At 34.9% G+C, this 27,396-nt stretch overlaps 2 protein-coding genes across 7 annotated transcripts in view; one reads left to right on the top strand and one right to left on the bottom strand.

Annotated features, from left to right (window-relative positions):
* The window catches only part of LOC141450929 (elongation factor-like GTPase 1), a 276,104-nt gene that overhangs the window by 157,941 nt on the left and 90,767 nt on the right, over positions 1-27,396 (bottom strand). The window lies entirely within an intron of this gene.
* The window catches only part of dsx-c73A (doublesex cognate 73A), a 132,586-nt gene that overhangs the window by 28,628 nt on the left and 76,562 nt on the right, over positions 1-27,396 (top strand). The window contains exon 2 of the mRNA XM_074121864.1: positions 19,343-19,601. Coding sequence (XP_073977965.1) covers positions 19,368-19,601 — 234 coding nt within the window. The 5' untranslated portion in view covers positions 19,343-19,367. The remainder of the gene's footprint in view (positions 1-19,342; positions 19,602-27,396) is intronic.

Here is a 27,396-nt window from a genome sequence, read left to right as displayed (position 1 = left end):
TTTCCTGAAAAGGTTGTTTAGACTTCCTCAATGTACACCGCACTATGTTTTATATAATGAAACTAATGTACACCCTCTATATTTATATACATTTAGATTGCACTATAATTATATCACTAAAGTGTTATCTATGCCACAATCTCGCCTTCCAAATATGTCAGCTTCCATTATTATTCAAAGAAAATTGTTCTGGTGTAAAGAATATATTCAGTTGTGTAATAAATATAATTTACAATTGTTTGATAGTACTGGATTAGAGGATAGTACTTTTGAAAACTTAATTGCATCAATTCATGTAGATTTTAAAAGAATGCTGGACACCAGAATTTTGAACGCCAAATTTCTCGCATTGTATAAAGATCTAAAAGTAGATCTTGGTGCAAGTCATTATGTCAGCGATAGTAACTCCCTAAATTTAATAAGTACTGTAATGAAACTGATAGGGGAGTTGCTATCGCTGAACTATAGTGTCAGTAGATCTGAAAGAGGGTGTATTTGTGCGCTCTGCAATACCGGAGATATAGAAGATACGGTCCATTTTGTGGGAACTTGTCCAGTTCTGAGAGAGTTCCGTGTCAGATGGCTAGGAAAGGTCTCCATCAGTCGAAGGGAGGTTATTAACTACCTGAATGGACAGTACGGTTGGCGGTGTATTCACAGATACACTCTTGAAGCTTGGCGTTATCGAGCATTTCTAATTGAGCAATTTAATTATGAACCTTAATCTTTTATAATAAGTAATCTTTATAGACAGTCTTCATAAAGAAAGCATAATTTACGTTTTATTCTCTAAATTTGTAGAACTAGTGTAATACCAAACTCCAGGCAGACGGCCAATAGCCAGGCCTTATTTTGCTTTAATTCAAACTTTAAATATTGTATACAAAATAGTGTAATATGAATAAAGCGTATATTTTTTTTTTTTTTTTTTTTTTTTTTTTTTTTTTTTTTTTTTTTTTTTTTTTTGGCGCATCAACAGCTGAGGTCATTAGCGCCCGGAGCTTTTTCCAGTGCACTGCCGGCCTCCGGACAGTGTTCTCTCGTTACAGACAACACTGTCCATCACCGGACAGTGAGCTGTAAGAAGCTCCTAGGAAGAGAAAATCTAAGGGTCAGCTGCTGGATTCGAACCCGGGACCTCCGCGTGGGAGTCCAGTATGCTAACCTCATAGCTAATCCCTTATTATTATTATTAATTAATGTAAATAATTATTTTCACTGCATATAATAAAAAATAAATAAAATAAGAGTAAAATTGAAAGACGTTAAGTAGAATAACAAATAGTAGTAAAGAATACTTGCAGCAGGATGAGGAAGTACTGATCTAATACAAATAATAATATGACCCGTTCGCAGCTAGCAGATTGGTAACTGCAATTTACAATGCAATTTTCTTTAGGATAGGGCACGTAAACCAAGTTGGTAGAATGTTTAGTTATTTTTTATGGCTATTTCGTGATGATACACAGTGTGTAATAATTTTCTATTATACTTAAAATTTTATAAGAATGAATAAGAGCAGAGTTTACTTTTATTTTTGTGTTGCTAGCAATTCTATTATCAAAAAGTAACTATTCCTTGGGGGAAAACTAATTCAAATACTTGTTTTTTTTTTTAAAAAAAACTGATTTTTTTCCTGAATGTAGACTTGAATGCAAGTTCAAGGGCCTCTTGTGACAAGTGAGACGTTCTAAATTACTTCCTTAATTTCAACTTTCACGAAGAGAATTTGAAACAAAAGCTGTAAGTGTTTATCAGACAGGGCACAGACTGACGTACAGACTATGTTGTAGTAAAATATTCTAAAATTATTCGTTTTTTTACAAAAGTGCACTGATTCGTTACATACTGGATGAAACAGTAACAGATTTATATACAGGGTGTTCACTTTAAGACGGCTTAAATCCATTTCATGCTTAAACGGTTGATCTGAGCAAAAAATTGTAGAGGAAAAATTTGTTGCCCGTCACCTCCTAGTTTCAGAATATATGACTTGATTTTAAATTCCTTCCCGCATACGCGGCAGACGCGCGCCCAAAAGTAAGGGGTTCGCAGTTCACCCCCATTTTAATTTACACAGTTTTAAAGAGTATAAAAAGTTATAAAAGAAACCGGAAACCGCAATTCGATATCTTCAAAATTGAAGGTGCTATTCTATTTCAAAATCTGGTATTTATTAATCATATTTATATTTTTTGGCTTGTTATCAAAGAGAAAGAAGAGCACGCGATAGGTCATTTTTATGTATTTTTTCATCCCCTTTCTACTAAAAATATTGCCAAGGCAATAAAGCTAGTATTTTTCTTAATATCAGGAAATAAGTCGTTTTCTGAGTGATTTTTCTAAGAAAAATCAAATGTTAAGAGCTTCTCATGCATACACAAAATGGCTAAAATTTAATTTTATATCTGTTACAAACAAGAAGGTTTAATAATTATTTGGTAATTTTGAGAGAGTTGCGTTAATTACCAAAAAAATTGGAAACCTCCTGCCATATATTTAAGTGATCAATATCTTTCTTGTAAAGGATCAAACTTATTCCGTAATTTATCAAATAATGCACTTTACTCAACTTGTAAAGCATGCACTGTGCCTTCAAAGGAGCCTCCTCAGATACAGAGAGCAGTTGATAACCTCCTGGCTAACCTGGCTTGCGAACCAGAGGAGGCACCTATGAAGGCATAGTACAAAGTAAATCTACTCAGAAATGTAGTATTATTTCTCCTAAGAAGCTCTTTCTTGCTTAGTAATTCTCAGGATACATGGAGATATTCAAACAAAATACGAAGCCTGAGATTTCTGTCATTTTTCATTTTTAAGATGGATTTTTAAGTTAGACCGACCGTTTCATTTATTTGGGCTACAAATCAACGTTTGCTTAATAATTAGATCTTGACGAGAGGAGAAGTTACACAGTAGTAATACTTAAAAAAAGAACACTGAACTATTTAGTAACTTTCTTAAAAAGAGAAAAGAGCAAGAGGCGACAATCTTTTAGGGTGTCTAGCCAGGAAGAGTTCAAGAAGAAGGATTCTGAAGTGGAGGATCGGTTGTGACTGCAGGTTGAAGTAATAGTTTCCTGTATCAGGTTTTGGCGATTCGGGTATTTAAGATCTGTTCGGTTAGAGATGTAAAACGGTGCGTTTACTATGGATCGAATTATTGCAGATTGTAGAGATTATGTTCTTTTGAGACTGGAGCGTTTAGTTGTACCCCATAGCTCTATTCCATACGTTCCAGACGGGTTTTATAATTACAGTATAAATTTAGTCTTTTGTCTTTAGAGAAAATAACTTTTTTGAACTCAAAAAATTCTGTAAACGGATATTTCTGGTAAAAAGAAAACTGGGAATCGAAAATTTGCGTTGATCGCAATAATTTCTTTACCTTGTAAGAGAACATTAAGGTTAACAATAACAGCCCCCTTTTTGAAGGAATCTGCCCCCAAAGATTCGGCAAATCACAAAAAAGAACTCGTACCACCAACTGTTACTACACCATTTACACATTTATAAAATTACAATTTAAAATTAAAACCAAACGTAAATTTCCAAAATTTCGTTTTTTTATTATTAATTTCACTCAAATTTTTCTTCTAATCTGCATCACGTTTTCTTTTTCTAGTAGTTTAAAATCCATTTTTGTTTTTTTTTTAATATATTTTAGAGCTAATGTTTGTTTCTTGGTGATAAAAAGATTCTTTGAGCCATACAGCTTCTTCCTTTGCTTAAAAACAGAGTTTTAACAGTTTTTGTTCCAGAAAACTCCGCAGAATTTTCTTTTAAACTATGTCCTTTTTTCTAGTCTTCTTAATTAATTTCTTTCATTATCCAGATCTTTTTTGTGTGTATATTCTTAAAACAACTAGTTTAAAGTTCTTCTTGTACCCAGACTCGTTTTCGGAAGACAGTAATTCTATACAGTAACCAAGTTTTCCTTTGTTATAAGATTTCTTTACCATCCAACTTGGAACCGATTTACTTTTAACGGTTTTTCCCTTGTTTAAAGATTATATCCATAAGAAACAAAGGCAATCAAGCATCTCTCTACGGCCATCCAATCTCCTTGTTATTTTTCTTTACGTGCATCTCAGTAGCATACTACCGCGATGTCCATTACAGAGATCTGACTGGGCAATTTTCTTCATTCACCAAGAATGACGAACCGTTTCAGGTGTTCTTTTTTTGTTTTGTTTCAATGTTCTTCCCTCTTTCTCTGCAACATTATACCACTTCCTGCCTGGACTAAGCAACTTTTCCACAAGTTTATCTCGAAATTATTAAACAAAACTGTAAAAAAAAGTTGCCTTAAACTTATTTTTTAAGTAAGAACTAACAAGAACAATCAAATTATTTTTCTGCTATACTTAAATAGACAAACACATGAGAAGGCACTTGGTCTATGCATGAAAATCTTTGACCCAAAAGAATTTTCACGGTTGGTTGATCAGTCGGTGTTTTTTTTATTTTCCATCTTTCAAAAATGAACTAGATTGATTTTTTTCTAAAAGCACACTCGCTTTTAGCGGCTTCCTGCATTTGAGCAGTTCTTCATTCTACTTCTGATTACTGCTCAATAGTTTTGATGTTTCGAAGATTATGCTTTTAAATACTGATTCTTTTAGGAGCCACGATGGCCAAGTGGTTATACACGAGGCTCGCTAAAACATGTTGTGGTAACTGGTCTAAGTGTTGGATTTTATGTTTTGGCATAAGGTGTGGCTATTAAATAACTATTGCCATAAAACATTTTATTTTAAATTTATACGTATTTAGTTATTATCACCTTCAATATACACCCCTCCCCTATCCCTAAAACGCTCCATGCGAATTTACCATTGTTCGAAACAGTGCTGGAAGTCTTTTTCTGTGAGCTCCTGCATAACGCGTGCCGCTTTTTCTTTCACAGCTTCAATGCACTGAAATCGTGTTCCTTTTAATGCAGATTTGACTTTGGGGAACAGATCTAAAGTCACATGGGGCCAGGTCAGGCGAATAAGGCGGATGGCCTAAAACTGGGAAGTTGTACTTGGCAATTATTATAATTATAATCGATATTTTTATCCGTTTTGGACGTGGAAGGGCGACCCAGGCGGTCATTATTTCCAACGTCTTCTCGGCCATCTTGGAAACGCTTGAACCACTCAAAAACTCGCGCACGTGATTATCATTCATCGCCATAAACTTCTTTTAATAAAAGATAAGTTTCAGTAGCGGTTTTATTCAGTTTCATGTGAAATTTCCACGACAATTCGTTGCTCTACTACATGTGTAGTATCATGTTTTCGGCTAAACGAAACTACACTACACTTCTTACACAAACGACGGTTCCGGTCAGACAGATTTCTCTACAAACACGTGAGACGCTGCACAATCGAAAGAGAAGGCTTTACGCTGCACGGCTGTCAGTCGTGAGGATTTGGCGCATGCATAGTTCTTCAGTAGCAGCATGTGTCTCGTTATTTAATAGCCACATAGAAATTTATAGTAAAATACTTTAGCTGTTCTCCTCCGTCTGGAACATCTAGTTAGGTAGTTAGAAGTAACCACCAGAAAAAAAAATAGGCATTACTTCTACTTTACAGCCAAACCATTTAAATAATCACTCTACAACATACATGTAAATTGATAACCTTAATTTTGAATTCATTTTCAGGCAGTTCTAAGAACGGGGAGGGTAGATGTTACTCACAAGTATCATCTAAAGCACGGTTCTACAAACAGTAAAATGTTAAAGAATAAATATTTTCATAAAAACTGACTTAAAAGAATATTCTTGAGATTTTTAATAACAGAAAGTGATTTATGTCTCAAAAAACAGAAACTTTTTAAAATTATTTAAAACTATTTGAGAAGCAAAATACAGGAAAGATCTTTTTATACGGTTTTAGTCATACAAACTGTGTCTTAATTCAGCCAACTTTGTTGAAGCTTTCAATGCACAGATAAGACTTCCTGTTTATGTAAATTAGCAAAGGAAGTTAAACCACACAATGTATAAACCACAACTATAATGAAATATAAACGAAACTATTGCCTTAAGTAGGCGATGATTAGTGTGGAAGATGTGGTATAGAGATAAAACTAGTACCAAAAGAACATTTGAGATAGAATCTGAAGATAACTAGATGTAGAGGAAATATAGAATTGTTGGACCTTCACTTTCCAGTCCAGTAATAAGTGCAGCTGCTGACCTTTCACTAAGGAATCTCGAGTCCATCCACTTTAAGGTGCACACCAGGTGAAGAGGTGGTACACCTGACAACTTATATGTGGTGTCCGGTTTAAATATTATGATTGGAAATTGTATTTTAAAGCTTACTATGTCCACTATAGCTCTAATAATTTAAAATAAATAAATAAGGTATATTTAATATGAAGATTATTCTTTAGAGGATTGTAACGGTAAACACTATCTTCAAAGCCGATTAGCAACAAATAATAGAAAAAAGGATATTTGAAGAGATGGCTGCAGGTTCAAAAACCAAAACTGACAAGCCAACTATTCCGTTTCATTATTTACAAAATCCAATCCTTCCAGTCAAAAAACACTCCTTCGAATCCGCTAATGCTCCTTACTTTGTATCGAACTCTGCCTTGCACCTAATTCATGGAGGATTAAACTTAACACTACTAAATGTATACAGGTGACATTCACATTACGAAGACAGACCTGCCCTCCACTAACTATTAACAATACTGACCTACCGACTTCCACACAGGTTCGTTTTCTAGGGCTCTACCTAGACAGCCGTCTAACCTGTAACCCTCATACAAGACTTAAAAGACAAGAACTGAACAGACGATACGGACTACTAAGGAGACTCCTTGGACCGAAATCCTCCATGAACGTACAAAACAAACTTATACTTTACAAAACAACTATTACGACCAATATGGACATATGGAGCAGAATTGTGGGGGCTCCGCTAAACCATCCAACATCCAACCTATCCAATCTTACCAGTCTAAAGTCCTCCGTCGAATCGTTAACGCATCATTCTATGTCTCCAACCGCACCCTCCATCATGATCTCAATATTTCGTATGTAAATGAATTAATCCACTCCCGATTCCTAAATTTCCACAGCAAACTCTCTGATCACCCAAATCCTCTGGCTCAATCACTATCCACATCGTCCCGTCCTGACAATCCTCCATGTCGCTTAAAACGGCGTTGGCCAAGTGACCTCATTGCTTCCTAAACCCCAATAAGTTCCTAAAGAGTTCCAGCGCTGGCTGGTTTCTCTCATCCCGTCATCCTGGTTGTGGCACTGAGCCAGCTCTGTGGCACAATCAAATGTTTATCTGTATATCTGTATTTTCTAGATGTATATTTTATACAGTTGAAAAAAAAAAACCTTGCACCGAGATCTCCTTGTTCCTTATGTTTCAGAAGCTGCGAGATCCCGTCTTATGCTAAGTTCCACGCTTCAATTTCCTCACATCCTCTAGTTTCCCAACTCATTGTACCGTCAACGTTAATCCCTTAATGATGTTTGAAGCGGCAAATTGCAAGAGTGAGCTATATTAACTCTAAATAGTTGATTGAATTAAAGATGGTGGAACTATATAGATGACACTATTTTGAAAATGGAATACAAAACGGAATGTTTTTTTTTAAGAGCGTTCAACTGGTTTTGAATTTTATTTTTTTTTAAATAAAATCTTTCCTCTTCTAATCAAACCGGTCCCCATTTAAAAAAGTATCTTTTTAACCTTGTAGCTTACTTCTGCTACAAGAGATGTGACATACTTGTCGTCTCTTGCCTGCGACCTAACAACTGCCGAGTTGGGAACATAACTTGGAGTTCTCAATTCCTATTAATGCACGACGAATAATATTTGTGGTCGCTCTGAAAAATAAAAAAAAGATGTTTGGTTAAAATGCAAACATGAGTTTTAATTACCGCAAATATTCTTCAAAATGTTTTTTATTTAGATGCCTGCTAATATTATACTGGTGGTGATGCTGTTTGTTTTACTTAAATTTATTAAATTTTACTTAAATTTCTTCGCCTAAGAAGGAAACTTAAAATTTCGTTCTCTTAAAATGTTTTAAAACCATCTGTTGATACTCCACAGCACTCTAGATTGCCAACCTAACCAATTGCGCCTCGAAATAGGCCACCTACGATCCTTCCATTCCCCTACAGCACAAAATAATTACAACTTTCTCCTGTACCTGCACGTTTTTATCCACTTTTCCTGCAAATAATATCCTTGCACCATCCTAAACTATTGTCTAACTGTTTTTTATTTTTAGTTCTTGTTTAAGTAAGCGATCAGTCCACGAAAAACGGAAGCAAAAATACAAAATCAATCTCCCCCATCTTACAAAATTACTTTAAATTAGTTATATTTTCATTTTCTATAACCTACTCGGCAAAGAGTGGATTTGGTTTGTACGATTTCCATCACATAGAAAATTCTTAAGCGATTATTTCTAAAAATAACTTCAATTTACAATATTCCACGTGTAATTTTGTCAATAACCATTAGGAATTGGCCCAGAAATCACAAAGAACAGAGAGTTATCATAACTGAATACAACGTTCATAATTATGTATGTCCAACAAAAATAACCTATTACATACACAGACGTATCATTTATTGTAACAGTGAGAAAGATTTAGAACGGACCTCCCTTCCAAGCTGTTGAATACAGTGCTGTTATGTACAGTAAAACTTTTTAACACAGCACACTTATAATACCGTTTTCAAAACATTGGAAACACAACTCTATTCCTCTCACTAGCCAGTTAGAGGGCAGATATAAAGCGAGATCTATGCGGACTGAATTCTAAAACTAGTTTCTGTAATATAATCTCGTCTATCTCGGTGACATTAAAAACTTGAAGATAATCACTCTAAAACTCAAATAACTAATTAATAGTTTGGTTATAATTATCTAATTAAAATTATAGAATAATCTCATTTAACTAAAATTACTGCACTTATGTTTTTAACAAATCTCTGATAGATTTTTATCCACCATCATGTGTTTGTTTTACCAGTTTGATGTAGATAATTTGACTTCGACCAGCTCTCTGTCATTAAAAAACGAAATCGCGTTAAATATGTTGATGATTAAAAGTTAGACTAATATTATAAATATTTTTAACCAGTAGACATATTATTGCATACTACTTGTCACATTCTGCAATTCCCTACTTATATTTCTATATAAATTTTAATTTTTTAACTGTAGACTAGCAAATTATTGAAAAATTTAACAATGGATTCGTAGGATCCCAGTGCTGGCTCAGCAATAATTAAAACTCATTACTTTGTGACCAATCTCTGCACTTGTTCTTCTTGCCTGTCTACTAAATCCATTTTTGTTGCACTTTTAAGTAGATTTGTGCATTAGTTCCTAATTCATCTTATCTTTTACTTAGCATTCATTTTCTTCGTTGCTAGTATAATAGAGAAGCGTAACAGCACTTGTTCTCAAGTAACCGACATGTGTTAAACCAGCGTTTCCCAACCTTCTTTGGCTCGCGTACCACTTGGTAGAACATCATGCTAAATTGTACCACTTCGTAAAAATGATTGTATTTCGTGAAATTTGTTATTCCGAGTGTGTTATTTTATTATTATTATCTTTATTTGTATAGAGATACAATGTATCAGTTACAAAGGAGTTCAAGTTTATGTTCACTTTATAAACTTTGTGAAGTGTAAGATCTTAGTTTTAAAACTTTTTTTACATTAAAAATTGCGTACATATTTTTCTCTTCAAAATTATTAATTAATTTACGAAGTTCTTCTTTTGGATTATTATATTTGTGCCCAAATCTTCTAAATTAATTTCTTTTAAGCATCCAAACTACCTGTAAGTACCAATTAAATTTAATGTTGCTTGGATAGAGCTTACTCATTACAATCAGTCTCTTTATGGAGATTTTTACATAGTTATACTAAGTTCTGTCACATGATAATTCTATTAAATTTTCTTTATCTCTTATCGATAATGATGTAGCTTTTCCTAAATTTTCTTTATAGAAGGGGTTTGTAATCAAATTATTATTTGTATTTTCGGGTTTTGGAAAATACTCCATGAAAGTCAATTTTAATCCTGTTAAATGTGTTATTATAATTTCTCGTATATGTTGAGACAGACCAACCTTTATTACTGTACATATTAACAATTTACGGCATAATATTATTAATAGGAAAAAACGTTAACATTTTTATGATTTAATTTTTTATGTCCGCCATTACTGATTATTTTTCGCGTACTACAGGTTGGGAAACGCTGTATTAAACAGTTATTCTTTTGCAACTATCACGGGATTTTCATTTGATTTTTAGTAAAGAACAGAAGGGATTTTTTTGGGTGAATTGCATGATTGCTAACGTAGAAAGGTGCCTTTACGATGGTGGATAGAATTTTCGATTGGAGGGATTGGATGCGGTTAAGTTTGGAACGCTTAGCTGTCCCGCACAAGTTCGTATTTCCAAATTAGGGCTAGTAGAGTTTCTTTTCGTTTATTAGAGAGTCAATTTGCATCATTTTTTAAAGGTATAATCCAAGATATCGCATTTATCTGCCGAATAAAAAGTAATATGGTTCAGATAGATAGAGGGTAAAGGTTATTGTAGTTTAAAGTGGCCTCGTTTACCTTACTATTAATCCATTTGCGAAACCAGGATTCTAGGATATTCGAGGTTGTATGGATGGAGGCCAATAATGGGATCCCAATTATGGGATAGAATGGCAGTATCATCTGCAAACCAATAAAGTTGTTGCAGTTAAAGTGTTGAGATTGAAATGATCAGCCGTATACAGGATGTATAGGGGTAGAGCAAGAATACATCCTTAAGGTACTCCCAGCCAAAAATATAATCTAAAATATGTATGAAAGCAAGAAAAAAAGTCGAAATTCCGAAATTGTTCATTTATTTTTGATAATAATAGAGTCATTCCAAGGGAAGAGGAATTCATGTCAAATTCAGAACTTTTTTTGTAAATCTATTTTTTGCCCAAACAATAATTTTCTGACACTACGGTTTGTCTGTTTTACAGTCACGAAGATTAACACTAGGTCAAGGTACAAAAAAATATGTACAAAAGAATACTGAGATAGTTATATCCGGTCTCTTCCTCAAAATGTTTTACTAGATATTTGACATTAGCACTAGATCATAGTGTAGAATAAATAAATTAAATGTCTACCGTGAGAGAGTTTATAGCTGAAAAGAAATAATCATTAAAAAAGATTACGTATTTATGACGAATTACAGTAAACTGTTTGCATTTACAGTACTACTTTCTTCTTTCTACTTGACATCATAATAGAGCCATCTAAGAATAGCCGAATTGGAGGCTAATGGCCTACACTAAGTGGCCAGTCTGTACTGAGAAGTATTAGCTACGCTAGAGAATAGTTCACTAGAATATGCTCTCTGTTTGTCTGGTGAGTTAGTTGATACAAGAATTTCAGACTTGATGTCTCAGTTAACCGTTATGACATTTAGCAAAAACTTACTAAATGACTGAAAAAGAAGAAATTGCTATACAGCTAACTGTGTATATGTTAATGGACTTAGAGGAAAAAACAGCATTACTAATAGTCCAGAGTTCTGTAATCTGTATAAACATATCCACGGAAAAGAAGTTTTGAAACCTACTCGATTCCGTTTTACAATAATATGGGATATACTTCGACTCCCTAGGGGGAGCTACAGGTCCGGAGAAGCATTGGATAGCGTAGGGATTCCCTTCCTACTGAAGAAGGGCATTAATAAAGGTTGGTTTTAATTAAAATATTTAAGGGAATTAGTAAAAGTAAGGTAATCAATTGTATTTTTTAATGTATTTTATATTAATTAATAAAAGTGGATAAACTATATAATACATCGACGAGAATATATTGAGTATTAAGGTCAGGATATATATTTCTTATATAAGGATGTGGAACAGACTGAAATGAAAGTAATTTTTATATATAAAATATAAAGAATCGAACATTTGTGAATCAAATAATTATAACTTCTTTTAATATTTTTTTGTACACTATTTCATTATAAGCAATTAGTAAACTTACTTTGTGATAAACTTACTGCTAAGTTTTTATATAGATGGAAACGATTCACAAACCTCTATTCTGCTTCTCACGGTCCAGAACTTATCAAAGGTACAATAAAAAAGTAAATCGAAGGATATAGATTTTTTTTTTATTTCCCGGAAGTATAGCGTTCCTATAACATTTTTGGGTGCTAATATGTTATCAGCTTTACATTAGTGACAAAAAAACAGCTGAAGAACTCTTTTGCAGTTCCAATAACAGTGTTTACTGCATTATCTTGCACTGTAAGGATGGAAACATAGTGGAGCGACGAGCAAAGCGGCGAAAACAAACACAAGTTAACATATAGGACCGCGCAAAGCGAAGATAGAGCAACGCTACCAAGAGAGAGTAGAGCAACGCGTTATGACATGTTTGATTTCTTCGCTCTCATCGCGCTCAATGTTCAAGGTTAAAATGGATATTGCTGCACTTATTGGTGTAGTTTGTTTTAAAGAAACCTCTGTGGGACCAAAAGGATCATCCACATTACAACCGAATTGTGTTGGATAAGGAATGGGACAGGATTAATGGGGTTAACATTGAAATCCGTCCTTTTCTTGATTAACATGCCTTCAACACTGGCTAGAATGTAATCAAATGTTGAAACAGACATTCGAAAATACGAATGAAACTTGCTAGGATGCTCTCGAAGTTGTTGGTACTAGTGATGGAATTCACCATGTTCATGTCTAGTCATGTACACTGAGGCTCCTGCTTCTAAGCTGCTTGTAAATACCAAATTTTCAAGAAAGAATTTTTGTATAGAAATAATTCCTCCATCATGTCTCGTCGAAAGGAGAACGCGACTAAACTCGTCACTATGTACATGCAACTCTTTGCTCGCTGCTCGTCAGTCTCTTTGATTTAAAGCAGCTATCATCGCCGCTCCACTATGTTTCCAGCCTTAATCAGCTGTAAAAGTGTAGTAATAAGGAAGTGATGATGCAGTTAGGAGAATGATGATTTCTGCAATCACACGGTGTGAGATTATGGAAAAAATAAGTATTGTTTATGCTGCGAGATTTGTATTCTAACAGCATACTTAATAATTTGAAGATATAATAATTAATTTTTTTTTTTTTTGTAAGAATTATGGTGGGGATAGTTTTGGAAATGTGAGGGACATGGATTTGCTAACAGAAGATAGAAGCACTTCTTGTATCAATTTTTCTTTCTTTCTGACAACTAAATGGTTGTGGCCGAGGAAAAAGCGGGATCTAGAATTGAATAGATGGAAATTGGAAGACTAATTCACATGCTGGGATGTGAGAATAATTTATGTAAAAAAATCCTTTAGAAAGTTGTATCAGGAAATGAACGTGATTAGGACGTAAAATGAGTAAACTGCAGAAGGAATGCTTCAATACTTAGGCTCAATTTTTAGAAGAGGAAGAAGGAAGTGGTGAGCAGAAGACAAACCTGCAAGGAGGATCGGCCAAAAAGGAGCCACAATTTATGGTGGGAAATGGGCGATTAAGAAATTAAGTACACTCAACTCAACTGTGGTTCTACGGTCCGAGTAGGACATTGGCCTCCGCCAGGACCCGACCTCAAGCCTCTCTATCTAGAGTTTTTCTTCTTCAACATCTTACAATCAGTACCCGGAGATTCTCTTCCTCTGAACTCCAGCTGGCCCCGGGACTAAACAAACTTCTAACATGTTCACGTTTCAATATACCATAACCCTCGCGCCCTAGGTCGTTTACCAATTAAATCCATCCGGATTGTTTTCTTTCTTGGTGGTTTCGTAATCATATGTTTTTTGATTACTTGTTGGAAGGGGAGGTCGGCCCCACGCTCAACACCCCCAACCTGGAGGGCCAGGAAGTTTAACATCGGTATCTCCAACCCCTAGACCCGCTGATGAATAAGGAAAGGAAGTGGAAGGAAATGGGAGAAGAAAAAGAGGAATAAATTGGGGGTACTCCTGAGTGCACGGACTGTGGGACTCAGGAGGGGGTTTCTCTATTAGTCTTGTCGTTACGACAAGCAGGGATACTGTGGATGTATTCTTACTCCCCGTCCACAGGAAGTAGTTACGTATATCAGAGGAATATTGACAAGAAGTCGATGCTAAGCCACACATCTAATTTTTATTTAATTGAAAAAAATTGATATTTTATTATTATTATTACTATTTTTTTTTATTTATTTATTTATTTAAGGCGCTTCAACATCTAAGGTTATTGGCGCCCGGAGCTTTTTTCAGTGCACTGCCGGCCTCCGGACAGTGTTCTCCGTTACAGACAACACTGTCCATCACCGGACAGTGAGCTGTAAGAAGCTCCTAGGAAGAGAAAATCTAAGGACCCGGATTCGAACCCGGGACCTCCGCGTGGGAATCCAATCCACTAACCGCATAGCTAATCCCTTCCCTTTTTATTATTATTATTATGGAAGTGACCCTCTCAGTTTGTTACCTAACATAAAGTCAAGAAAACAGGTTTGGAAAAATTCAGTTTCTAAACTACGATCACGCAAAACGATCACAACTCAAAAAAAATTTACTCGCTGAAATAAAGGGCTAACTATTTCCGATAATTTGCCAATAACTGGCATACATCACCGGAAGCCACATGAAAACAACAAACCATTTGATAATACTGTATTGATCTTTTTTAACTGTTGCAGTAATTGCTTCCGCATCAGTTAAAAAAAAAAAAATAAATAAACTACTCTGTATCCAACATCACTAGCTGGTTCACACGCAGATAGATACAAGCAGCAGTTTGACTACGTCAATAAAAGATGAAACCATCTTAAGTTACACGTTTGAAGCAGTGAGAAAGAATAGTTTAACTACAGAAAGAAGCGCTAACCTTTTCAGGAAATAGCCATGAAAAGAACTACAATTTTCCGTATATCGGCCTGTTATTCCTCCACTTCTATGTGTGTTCAACTGTAAATACTGTCTGCACTGATAATGCTATTGCATGGATGGAAAGAATTACAGTGAGTTAAACCCCAAGAGTACTGTCATGAATCATGTTATACTTGTAGACATGACTGGAGCATTAAAAGAAAATAAAAGAAAAATATCTCTCAATACAAAATAAAAACTCCTTGATATTAAAACTACCGCCTCTTGACGTAGCAAAGACACGGGGATGTACTGACGACCATTTAATGCACTTAGGAAAAAAGTACTTGGAGAGGGGGAAACATAGGAACTGTAATTCCGAAGGCCTTGGCAAAAAAGAAGTGAAAAATAGAAGAGATGAACGCTTACTTTAACGGTCAATGTAAACGGCTTTAGAAAGAAAAAAACTTCCAACAAATGGTTGAAGAACTGGAGTTGGGAAAAGGATATGACGAATCACGGTAACGGAGAAGGAAATATAAGAAATGTTCTGCAAAGAAAATCGGTTTCAGAGAAAATAATAATTCTGCAGTTAAGAAAAACCCCGAAATATACTGAATATGAAATCTAATTCAGCAGGCATTGCAATTATTGTATTACATGATATTTATAGAAAGGAATTAATAAATTTTTTAAAAAAGCAGTAATTTTATGACAAAATATTATTACTAGGAGTTCCCAGATAAACAGTTTTTTAACTTCTTTTATTGAAATTTAACACTGCAACAATTTTTACCAAAATTAAATTCTATAACACCAAAATAAGTATACTCGTATTGAACCGGGGAACATTACAAGTTGGGTGCACTCCACTATCATGAACCATCATTACTCTGCTCTTCTCACCAATCACTTAGAAGGATTACTGGCGAAGAAGATTAAAGAATTAGGATTAAGAATTAGGATGAGCTGCTGCAGAGGAATGAAATGTGATAGAAAAAGTTTTTTGCTAGATCTTTTGACTAGAGGGATTTTGAGGACGTTATGGTAACCAAAACTTGTAGACTGTCCCAAAATGGGTGTTAAAAATTGACAGGTTAGATCAGGGGTCGCCAAACTTTTTTGATCATGGACCCCTATATGATTTTTTGAAATCTCCATCGACCCCAATAAAAGGAATTTTCAGTTAATTAAAATAAAACTATCTATTAGGTACTACTATCTGTACTATCTGTTTGTACATTTATTTTATGATTTTAAACATAGACTTAAACGTACCGAACTAAACAAACGATACAAACTTCTAGCCAGACTAGTCGACAAACGCTCAAAACTCTCACTACAGAACAAACAACGACTCTATACAGCTCTTCTCACCGCCAATATGGACTTGTGGACTCGAACTTTACGGAACAGCTAAAAAATCTGATACAAAAATTTTCATTAAAAACTCTCATTTCATCCCAACCCTTTAGCTGCAAACTTGTCTTCAACTACGCTACCCTCCAATCCTCGAAGCCGGCCGAGGCGCCGTTGGCCCCGTGACCAACTGGGTGACTAATGGCGGCCATCACTGGATGACCGTCATTCACGTCTGCCACGCTGTTTATTTATACACTTATCGCATTTACTTATTGTACGCTGTAGGTACAGGTGTAAATTTCATTAAAAGGATAAATTAAAATAAAAAAAACATTTGTTAAAGTAATTTTACATTGTGTAACAATAATTTTATGAAAAATATCTTAATGTTGAAATTTAAATACCTTAATATTTATTAAATAATAAGTAATTATAAAGAAGTAAAAAACCTACAGTATTGCTTCTTAATTAATGAGATGGGTGTGCCTGGTGTTTCTTTGCAAGGTTCGCTATATTGGGTTCGAAATTGTTTTTCCTTCGATCCCCTGGCTCAGATCGACCCCCAACTTTTGTTAAATAGACCCCTGGGGGTCTATATAGATCACTTAGGCGACCTCTGGGTTAGAGGGAAAGATACGACATACATTTTTTCCCCCGTCATTAAAATACTAATAATAATTTTCAAGTATCTAAGGTTAGTGGCGCCCGGAATCCTGCTCTGCCGGCTTCCAGACAATGTTCTCTGTTGGAAACAACACTGTCCATCACCGGATGGTGAGCTATGAAAGGCTTTTACTATTGGGCTACCACTGGGTTCGAACCAAGGATTCTTGCGTGGAAATCCACTGAACTAATCCGTTCCTAAACTAAACTGTTAATTTTATCTCAGTGCAGGTAGATCCAACATTTTAAACTTAAAATCATAATTTTTTTGTTAAATATACGTTTTTACGTACTGCACTATTATAAATTCACAAATAGAACTGTTATTAGTCAAAATTAAGTATTTCTGCGGTTTTGTGAAGTGGTCTGGCCACTTAGAGTCAATTTAAAGATGTCTCAGCCATTCCAACCATTAATGCACCCATTTCTGTTATCTTAACCTTTTTGGAAAATTCTTCGCGTTAAATCTCGTACCGAATAATCAAATTCTCGTATTACTTTCTCTCGTTTTCTTTTAGACAGAGATCAATTGTGAGAAAAATTATTTTACAAATCAAGCAATTAAATAGGGGCACCTTAGAACCAAGCCTTTTCTCTTACATTATGTAAGTTGTCAAGATTAAAAGCAAGATTTGACAAATTCATCATGACATTTCTGTTATACAAGGTGAAATTCATACCACAAATGATCACAAAACCAAACCTACACAGACGTACGTATGTATTAGTGCAGACACAGTTAAGAAGAGATGAAAGAAATAAAAGGCTGTGGAGAAGGAAGAGGAAGTAGTTTCATTAGGAGGCAAAATGGCCTCATAGTAGGGCAGTATCATTGTGCATACGCTCTTATTATCCCAATGATTCAGCAAATCTCCTCTAGTCTCTTCTTCATATAGCTGTACACTCTAATCAGTCTAAGAATTGAAGTAGTACAACTGAAAGAATTGTTGATTAAATCGCCCATGGAACGAATAACTTCAAAAGCAGACAAAGACATTACAAGACAAACAAACTCATACTACTTAAACACAAGCTCTCCAAAATATATATACAGGGTGAGATGTTGCGAAGATGTTAATATTTAGGCCCGGATTTTTAACTGTACGTGCCTGCTGAGGCGCCGTAATTATGATTTGAGATACATCAGTTTCTGATGATGTAATGCAAATATAACCTTCAGAAACGTAGCCTTTTTTCTCTCTGATTTATTTTATATAATTAACCGAAATCAATTCTTACTATTTTTGGCATAACGATTGCGATTGCTAGAGTAATCAAAACATACTAATGTGGAAATATGTTGTTTTTAATTTAAACTTTTTTTTAAAACTGTGAAAAATGACTTAAAAACGTGTATTTCTGGTGGAAAATTAATATTGAAAACCGTTCACGAATAGATAAAATTGTAACTTTGATCTTAAATATCTCGACAAATATTAGGGATATCGAAACGAAATTAACGCCATTTTTCACAGTTTTTTATGAAGTTTTCATAATCATTGTCAAAACCAGCGGTCCTTATGAAACCCCAATCGGGTTTTTGGCCGTAACTCTGCCAAAAAATAAAGATACAGCATCGGGGGTGAAAAATTTGAAAACTAGACCAAACAAAATATATAGTTTACTTCGTGTGTTTTTTCGAAATTCCGCTTTCCTAAAAAGTTATTAGCGATTGATGCGTTTTAAATGGATCACCCTGTATATTCTGAAACTAGGAGGTGACGGGCAACAAATTTTTCCTCATTTTTTTGCTCAGAACAACCGTTTAAGAATGAAATGCATTTGAGCCGTCTTAAAATGAACACCCTGTATATTTGTTCTGCAGTAAATACGCATATACGAAGAATATGAAATATCTTTGTTTTACAAATAATTTTATAATAATATATAAATGCATATACACATTGTATATATGTAATTAACGACTTTCACAATATAAAAAGTAAACCGCGGAATGTACCAGCATGTTATTAACTCTTTTTAATGGCAGATATGTGACTAATGAGGGCATATCATTATTTATAAACAATATTAGGAACTTACTAAAAACTTAATCTTCTTAATTTCATTTTTATTATTATTATTTTTGGAAGGAATTATTACACGTATAAATAAATTATTATAATGCAAATGCCTTTCATTTTAAATTGTGACTCTCATATTGTACTTTCTTTGCCGATTATACTTCCGAAATGAACGTTAAAAAATACAACTGGCCCAGTTTTCACAGTTTAGGCCATTTTTATACATATTCAAGTTTTTTAATAAGTGAGCGAAACTCACATATAAAAGGCTGTGTTTGTTCTCAAGATAGTAATTGATAGGCATTTTCAGCTTTTCGTTGATAATGCGAGTTTTGGCCACTTAGGCGCTGTATCCTTTATACCCTTTTAATATTTATGGGAAATAATGTGTACAATATATTTTTTTTGTCTGTTTTAGGGAAGTTCGTCAAGGTGGAGGTGCGATGTGGCAAGTAGTAATGCTGATAGCGGTGGCAGGAAGTGGCCTAGCGCAAGGGCGAAATAGTACCTCAGTCACACCTTCATCGGCGGCACCCTCATCGACGGCCGCAGCGCCAACCACATCACCCACATCAGCATCATCGTCGGGAACGCCAAAAACTACAGTTATCACACGGGATCCCATTCCAGTAAACTATTATCCCAGCAGAAGAGAAAGGCCGCCAAAAGATAAAGAGGTATTTATTAGTTTGATTTCTGATGTAATGCATAGAACACCATGTACGAACTATTATTCTTATATCGGGGTAAGAACGCTTGGTTACAGTTAAGCATACGGAAAAGTCATAAAGAAGCAGATACCCATGACAAGTAGTTCCCTACAAGTCCCACTTGCCAAGTACCAAAATCGTATGGGTACTGGGTTTTCCTTTTAGACTTTTGAAAATGTGGGCATTGTTCCGAAATTTAGGGAAAAACCATCATCAATAAAATGTATTCAAAGCTTAGTTTTGTTCAAAAGAGCAAAAGGTATTGTACACAACTAACTAGAAATGATCGCACTTTCGACTGGGCTACTTAAAGACCAGCCTCGGCTTCTCGATGAACGCTAAATAAAAACTACTACGTAACTGCCAAACTCATTACTCAAATGTTAGAGGAGACTATCTTAAAACTCTGGAGCAAATTATTGGATAATGTTGCGAATTTACCACCCAAGCCACTGAGCCCTGGAGCCTTTATTGTTCTGTTGGATTCTTAAAAATGCAAAAAACCAAAAAAAAAAAGCAAAATAAAAAAATCAACCATGCAGTAACATAATAGCATGTTAATTCATTCCCTTATTTACAGCGGACTTTTGTAAACCACCTAAAATTAGCTTCCCAAACTTTATCACTTTATATATTATTATTCAATACAAATAGAGAACTGGAATTGTGCACTATTGTAGAGGAAAATGGGCACTATAATTGTACGTATTTTCGCAGAGATTGCACCAACAGGACAGGAGATAAAGCCATTCGAAAAATGAAGGAAATGTAAAGTATCCAAACTTTGTAACCTTATATCTCCGTCATTAATACAGCTAGAGAGCTGGAATTGTGCACTATTGTAGAGGTAAATGAGTACTATAACTATATATTTTCGCAGAGATTACGCCAACAGGACAGGAGATAAAGCCATTCGTAATATGAAGGAAATGTAAAGAAGCCAAACTTTGTAACCTTATATCTCCGTCACTAATACAGCTAGAGAGCTGGAATTGTGCACTATTGTAGAGGTAAATGAGTACAATAACTGTACATATTTTCGCAGAGATTACGCCAACAGGACAGGAGATAAAGCCATTCGTAATATGAAGGAAATGTAAAGAACCCAAACTTTGTAACCTTATATCTCCGTCATTAATACAGATAGAAAGCTGGAATTGTGCACTATTGTAGAGGTAAATGAGTATTATAATTGTAAATATTTTCGCAGAGATTACGCAAACAGGAGAGTAGATAAACCCATTCGAAATATGAAGGAAATTTAAAGAACCCAAAGTTTGTAACCTTATATCTCCATCATTAATACAGATAGAAAGCTGGAATTGTGCACTATTGTAGAGGTAAATGAGTACTATAACTGTATATATTTTCGCAGAGATTACGCCAACAGGACAGGAGATAAAGCCATTCGTAATATGAAGGAAATGTAAAGAAGCCAAACTTTGTAACCTTTTATCTCCGTCATTAATACAGATAGAAAGCTGGAATTGCGCACTATTGTAGAGGTAAACGAGTATTATAATTGTAAATATTTTCGCAGAGATTACGCAAACAGGAGAGTAGATAAACCCATTCGAAATATGAAGGAAATTTAAAGAACCCAAAGTTTGTAACCTTATATCTCCATCATTAATACAGATAGAAAGCTGGAATTGTGCACTATTGTAGAGGTAAATGAGTACTATAACTGTATATATTTTCGCAGAGATTACGCCAACAGGACAGGAGATAAAGCCATTCGTAATATGAAGGAAATGTAAAGAAGCCAAACTTTGTAACCTTATATCTCCGTCATTAATACAGATAGAAAGCTGGAATTGCGCACTATTGTAGAGGTAAACGAGTATTATAATTGTAAATATTTTCGCAGAGATTACGCAAACAGGACAGTAGATAAACCCATTCGAAATATGAAGGAAATTTAAAGAACCCAAAGTTTGTAACCTTTTATCTCCATCATTAATACAGATAGAAAGCTGGAATTGTGCACTACTGATTATAATCAATTTGTGGCTCTGGTATTATTTTAATAAGAATAGAACTCTTAATTAATTGTATATATTTTTAGTACTTCTTAAAGAATATTAACGTTCACAATATTAATGCTTTGAAAGTAGTTAAACATGATCGATAAAATAAATAAGTACCTTACTCAAATCAGTTAAATGAAATTATCCAATTATATTTCTTTTATAACAGTATTTCTTGCAAGTGGTAATTGGTCTTTAATAATATTGAATAAATTTTTAACTCGTGCCTTGTTTTTTATTAGATAATAACAGTAATATCTCGAAAATGTGGAACTCGCTTAATCGACTTAAGAATTATCGAACAATTAACACTAGTTGTGTTGGCATTGAATATATCAAATTTAACAGGTGTTGAAAAAGAATCCTTATAATCGTTAATAGAACAAATAGAACAACTGGGCTTATTCGGAGCCTACACAATGAAGATTGAAAATATTTCTATCTTTTCGCAATTATCTTCACTACTTGAGACGGAGTTTTGTAGATTACGCTTTGCAATAAGGCTACTGATTACTGTAGCGTGTGTAAATGTAGATCCGTTAAGAGGTTAGTATGCATGTTATAACATGCAAGTTACAACATTGTAAGCGTATAAATAGATACAAACTGTAGAGTAGATTTCTGTATGGCTGAGCGAAGTACACACTGAATGAAAGTACCGAACGGGAATAGTTTACCACTAAGTCGGTTGTTTTTCAATGAACGTGCCAAAGAAGTAAAAACAATACTGGAAATAGTAAACCTGCGGCAGTGTTTACATTCCTAGTTTTACAGTGTTTACAGTTGTTGAAAAACAGCGAGCTATTTCTGTTTACAATTAGGAACGGTACTAGCTAGCTGATTGTAGTTATTAGTGCAATTAAAGAAGTCGCAATTCTTTCCACAATTTAACTTCAAATTATTAGCTAAATACCTACCTACTTTGATGGTAGGCTAGCAAATAAGTAGAGTATGACAAAAGACTATGCACATTTTGAAACAATTTTTTTTTTTAATTATTTTTAAGATAGTCTTACTTCTTTTTAATTCATTTTCATTTTCAAAAGATGACACATTTCTTTTTTGTCGCCTGTACTCATCTTTTACTGCAAAGTCTGAAATTGAGAATCATCAGTTATCATCAACTACGAGTATATTTTAAATCTTTCTAAACTACATATAGAATTTAAGGTTATCTAAGCAGCAGAAAGTAATGCGGAATCAAGATAGTTTTTCCTGTATAGAAGATAATATTTCGTAAAATAATCCTTGAATCTACATAGCTATTTATTCAAACTTGAAGATTCCAGTCCAAAAACCGACTCTAAAAGACTTAATTCTATAAAGACTCACGAATATAATGTATATAAACCTGAATCCTGATCCTTCATTCGGGAATTGTTAAAGTTACAGCTTTTTGAGATATTTTATTCATACAACAAACACATACGAGGGTCGTTTGAAAAGTCCGTGCAAAAATAAAAACTACTTAATTTTTGGGGGTAAACCTTTTTTATTTTTCAACATAGTCTCCTTTTAGGCTTATTCACTTCGTCCAACGCTGCTCTAATTTGTTGATCCCTTCCGAATAATAGGATTTGTCCAAGTCTGAAAAATAGCCATTCGTTTCTGCAATCACCTCCTCGTTTGAATAAAATCTTTTTCCCGCCAGCCATTTCTTCATATTGGGGAACAAATAGTAGTCCGAGGGAGCCAAGTCTGGAGAATAGGGGGGATGTGAAACGAGTTGGAACCCTATTTCCATTAATTTTGCGACCACAACTGCTGAGGTGTGAGCTGGTGCGTTGTCGTGATGGAAAAGGACTTTTTTGTGGACCAATCGTGGGCGTTTTTCTTGCAGCTCGGTTTTCAAACGGTCCAATAACGATGAATAATATTCACCTGTAATAGTTTTAACCTTTTCCAGATAGTCGATGTGGATTATTCCTTGCGAATCCCAAAAGACAGTCGCCATAATCTTTCCGGCCGAAGGAACGGTCTTCGCCTTTTTTGGCGCAGATTCCCCCTTGGTAACCCATTGTTTAGATTGTTCTTTGGTCTCAGGAGTGTAGTGATGTATCCATGTTTCATGCACAGTGACGAAACGACGCTTAAAGTCCTGCGGATTCTTCTGGAACAGCTGCAAACCGTCCTTGCAACACTTCACACGATTTCGTTTTTGGTCAAGCGTGAGCAATCGCGGCACCCATCTTGCGGATAGCTTTGTCATGTCCAAATGTTGATGCAATATATCATGTACCCGTTCATTCGAGATGCCCACAGCACTAGCAATCTCACGCACCTTCACTCTTCTGTCATCCATCACCATATCATGGATTTTATCAATGATTTCTGGAGTAGTAACCTCAACAGGGCGTCCAGAACGTTCAGCGTCACTTGTGCCCATATGGCCACTCCGAAAATTTTGAAACCACTTATAAACTGTTCTAATCGAAGGTGCAGAGTCACCATAATGTTTATCAAGCTTCTCTTTAGTCTCCTGAGGCGTTTTGCCTTTCATAAAGTAGTGTTTAATCAACACACGAAATTCTTTTTCGTCCATTTTTTGAAAATCACTTGACTTCCTCGATTAAAACGAATGCCAAACACAAAGAAATAGACCGATCTGGCTGAAACTTGGTGTGCGTTCTTCCAAAAGATGCTACTAACTAAACATAACCTCGATACGCGCCAGTAGTGCTATCTCTCTGACTTTGCACGGACTTTTCAAACGACCCTCGTAGATACCCACACTATACCCAATAGACCATCTTCTAAAAACTACTTTCTCAGGGACTCAAGGGTATCTCAAAATGGATATTTTCGTTAAAAAATTCGAATTTGAAAATGTTTACTTTGCTACAATACAGTGTTCATTATTTTTGGGGACTGAATCCTAGTTTCAAATAGGATGAAAAATTAATGCCAGTTTCAGTCAGGATAAACTTTATTATGCCGCGAGCTTTCGACCTTGGGACTAAGTCATCTTCAGGTCTGTGGAACATATTTACAGTGTGTTAACAATAATTATTATTTACAAAAATATTTACCTAATTTACAATATACTGTTTTACATCTTTAAAGGGTTGGTGTGTCTTCTGTCTTGTCTGTTCATGGACTGAGTGTCCATCGGTCTGTGTGTGAGATATGTATTTGGTTGTGCGGAAGTCAGTGTTGCCAATAGTCCAAGTATTTTGTAGTAAGTTGGCGTATATGTTGTTTAAATTGTTCATGTCAGTTTTGAAATTTTATACTGTTTTGTCGGTATAATAAAGTTTATAATGATTGAAACTGGCATTAATTTTTCATCCTATTATTACAATAGTTCTATTATTTAGTAAGGGAAGTTATAAATATTTTTTTGAATAAATAAAAAGTTTTGCACCATGTTGATAAGTTTTCTCCAAGTCTTAATGATGAAAGTCAGTTTGAAAGCCATGGGATCAAGTCCCAGAGTCCTCAAACAGATTTGAGAAGATAATAAGAAAGAGAACTTGGAGATACGAGGACAAGATTTGAGATTTCCTCCAATGAGTGCTTGCCGGACACCCATAGAAGTGAAAATAGAAGTAATAAAAAATAAAACTGTAAACAACGAAACATAAAAATAAATAAAAGAAAGGAATAAAGTGGAAGTGAAATGAAAACAATAAAATAGAAAAGAATCATGAAGAAATTTGAAAAGTGAAAATGAAACAACAGGGTGCTGAGAAAGCAGTGACGTCATTGTTGAAAGAGTTACCTACTTTTGTGTTCAGCAATGTCTCTTATAGTATGTAGTTCCTCCATAATGGCACATTTCTGCGTACACAACACATAGATTTGTGTATGATAAAACTAGCAACTAACGGTAGCCTTAACATTGTCGTAGTAAACTTGTGTGCAACAAAAAAATACACAGCAATGTGTGCTAGTTGTACAGTATGGCCATTTTAAAATGGCCGTGACATTGTATCAGTTTAACAAAAAGGAATAATTTAAGAAAAGAATTCTACATCTCTTTGAATAAACAAAAAACATTCTGTTTTGGTTAAAAGTATTGTGAAACAATTTAAAGTAACTGGGTTAGCGATATCTAGCGACTTAAGAGACAACTAGAGGAGAACAGAATAATTACCTTCCTTTTTTAGTGGAATACATTTTTTTTGTAGCATTAATTAGCGGCAAGTGTTCGTCTTCATTCCTAATCTCATTTAAGATATTAAGTTACAGAAGTTATTGTAATATTGTCGACTTTTGACTTGTAAATTTTGATTGACAAATAGTTTTGGATACTTCACCAGTCTGGGGAAATCTATTTTTACAAACTATCTGTAGTAGAAGAGAGAAATGGATATTAGAGTACGGTTTGAGTTTCTCCATGTATTTTCCAATAATCTTATTAACATCAAAAAATATTGCCTTGCTGAAATATTCAAAATAAACTAAAATAAACATAAACCATTATTTGATGCGGATCCCAAATATATTTTTAAGATACCACCAGTCAGGTTCAAATAAAACCGTCTTCTTCACAAATTAGATTTTGAACGGCGGGATGGGACCCATGCCCCACGGCACCGTAGCCACAAGAGGCTTACTGTGCCTTCCCCTTTAAGTCTAGTAGATGAAACCTCACTTTCTATGAAGCACCTTAGCTAACACTCCTTTCATTGGCACGGAACCAGTCCTGGGGATCACTAGGGGTGCACTTCGTGAGGCTCTCAGAGATTGGATCTGGAGAGAACATGGAAAAGAACTGGGTGATGCTTCCTGAGGTCAAACATAGCAAGAGGGTTATGCCCTTGTAGTGTACACAAAAAAACCAAAGTGACTCTGACTTTGGGCAGAAATCAGATCACTCTGATTACAGGCTAATTCACAGGGCACGGAAGGTTCAGAAAGCATCTGTACAAGATAGGGCTTACTAGCTCGGAACCGATGTGCAGATTGTGCCAGGAAGAGGAAGATTCGGCCTCTCACCTGTTGTTCGATTATGTTGCAATTGAGAAACTGCGATACGATATCTTTGGTACCTTGAGACCAAAGGAGATTGTAGCGCATAAGGAACTGGTAGGGAAAGCCCTCAACCTTGTGAGATCTAATGGTAATGAAAATTTAATGCAGTAAAATTTGAAATTTGAATACAACAACCTTTTTCGAACTTTTCAAAATGGCAGAAATTACGAACTGAATTATACAAAAAAAAAAAAAAAGATGGGTACTAGCTGATTTGTGTACCTTTTGTCGTTTAATCTTAATCTTAAATTTAACTTTTTAAAGCGTAAGTTTTTGTTAAAGAGATTTTTGATAAATGCAGATTATCACTTATTGTCCAATTTGTAAAAATCACTTTTTCGCATCAACAGCTGAGATTATTAGCGCCCGGAGCTTTTTCCAGTGCACTGCCGGCTTCCGGACAGTGTTCCCTCGTTACAGACAACACTGTCCATCACCGGACAGTGAGCTGTAAGAAGCTCCTAGGAAGAGAAAACCTCCAGGTCAGCTGCTGGATTCGAACCCGGGACCTCCGCGTGGGAGTCCAGTATGCTCAACCTCATAGCTAATCGCTTCCCTCAAAAATCACTTTTACTTAGTCCTGTAACCTCAATACATATATTTCTGTGAAATTAAATCGAAAATGAGTACAATTGCAATATTTTGGGTTAAGAAGAAAAGTTTTTTGTTTTTGTAAAAAAAATGATGGAAACGTTAATTTCACAACAAATTTTTCCCGTTTATCCATTTAAGACGATCTATAAAGGATAATGTGC

This window comes from Rhodnius prolixus, unplaced genomic scaffold (assembly GCF_049639745.1).
Source record: "Rhodnius prolixus isolate KJV_2025 unplaced genomic scaffold, Rpr scaffold_8, whole genome shotgun sequence".
Lineage (NCBI taxonomy): Eukaryota > Metazoa > Arthropoda > Insecta > Hemiptera > Reduviidae > Rhodnius > Rhodnius prolixus.
The sequence above is the reverse complement of the archived record's forward strand: the minus strand, read 5'-3'. Positions and strand labels throughout refer to the sequence as shown.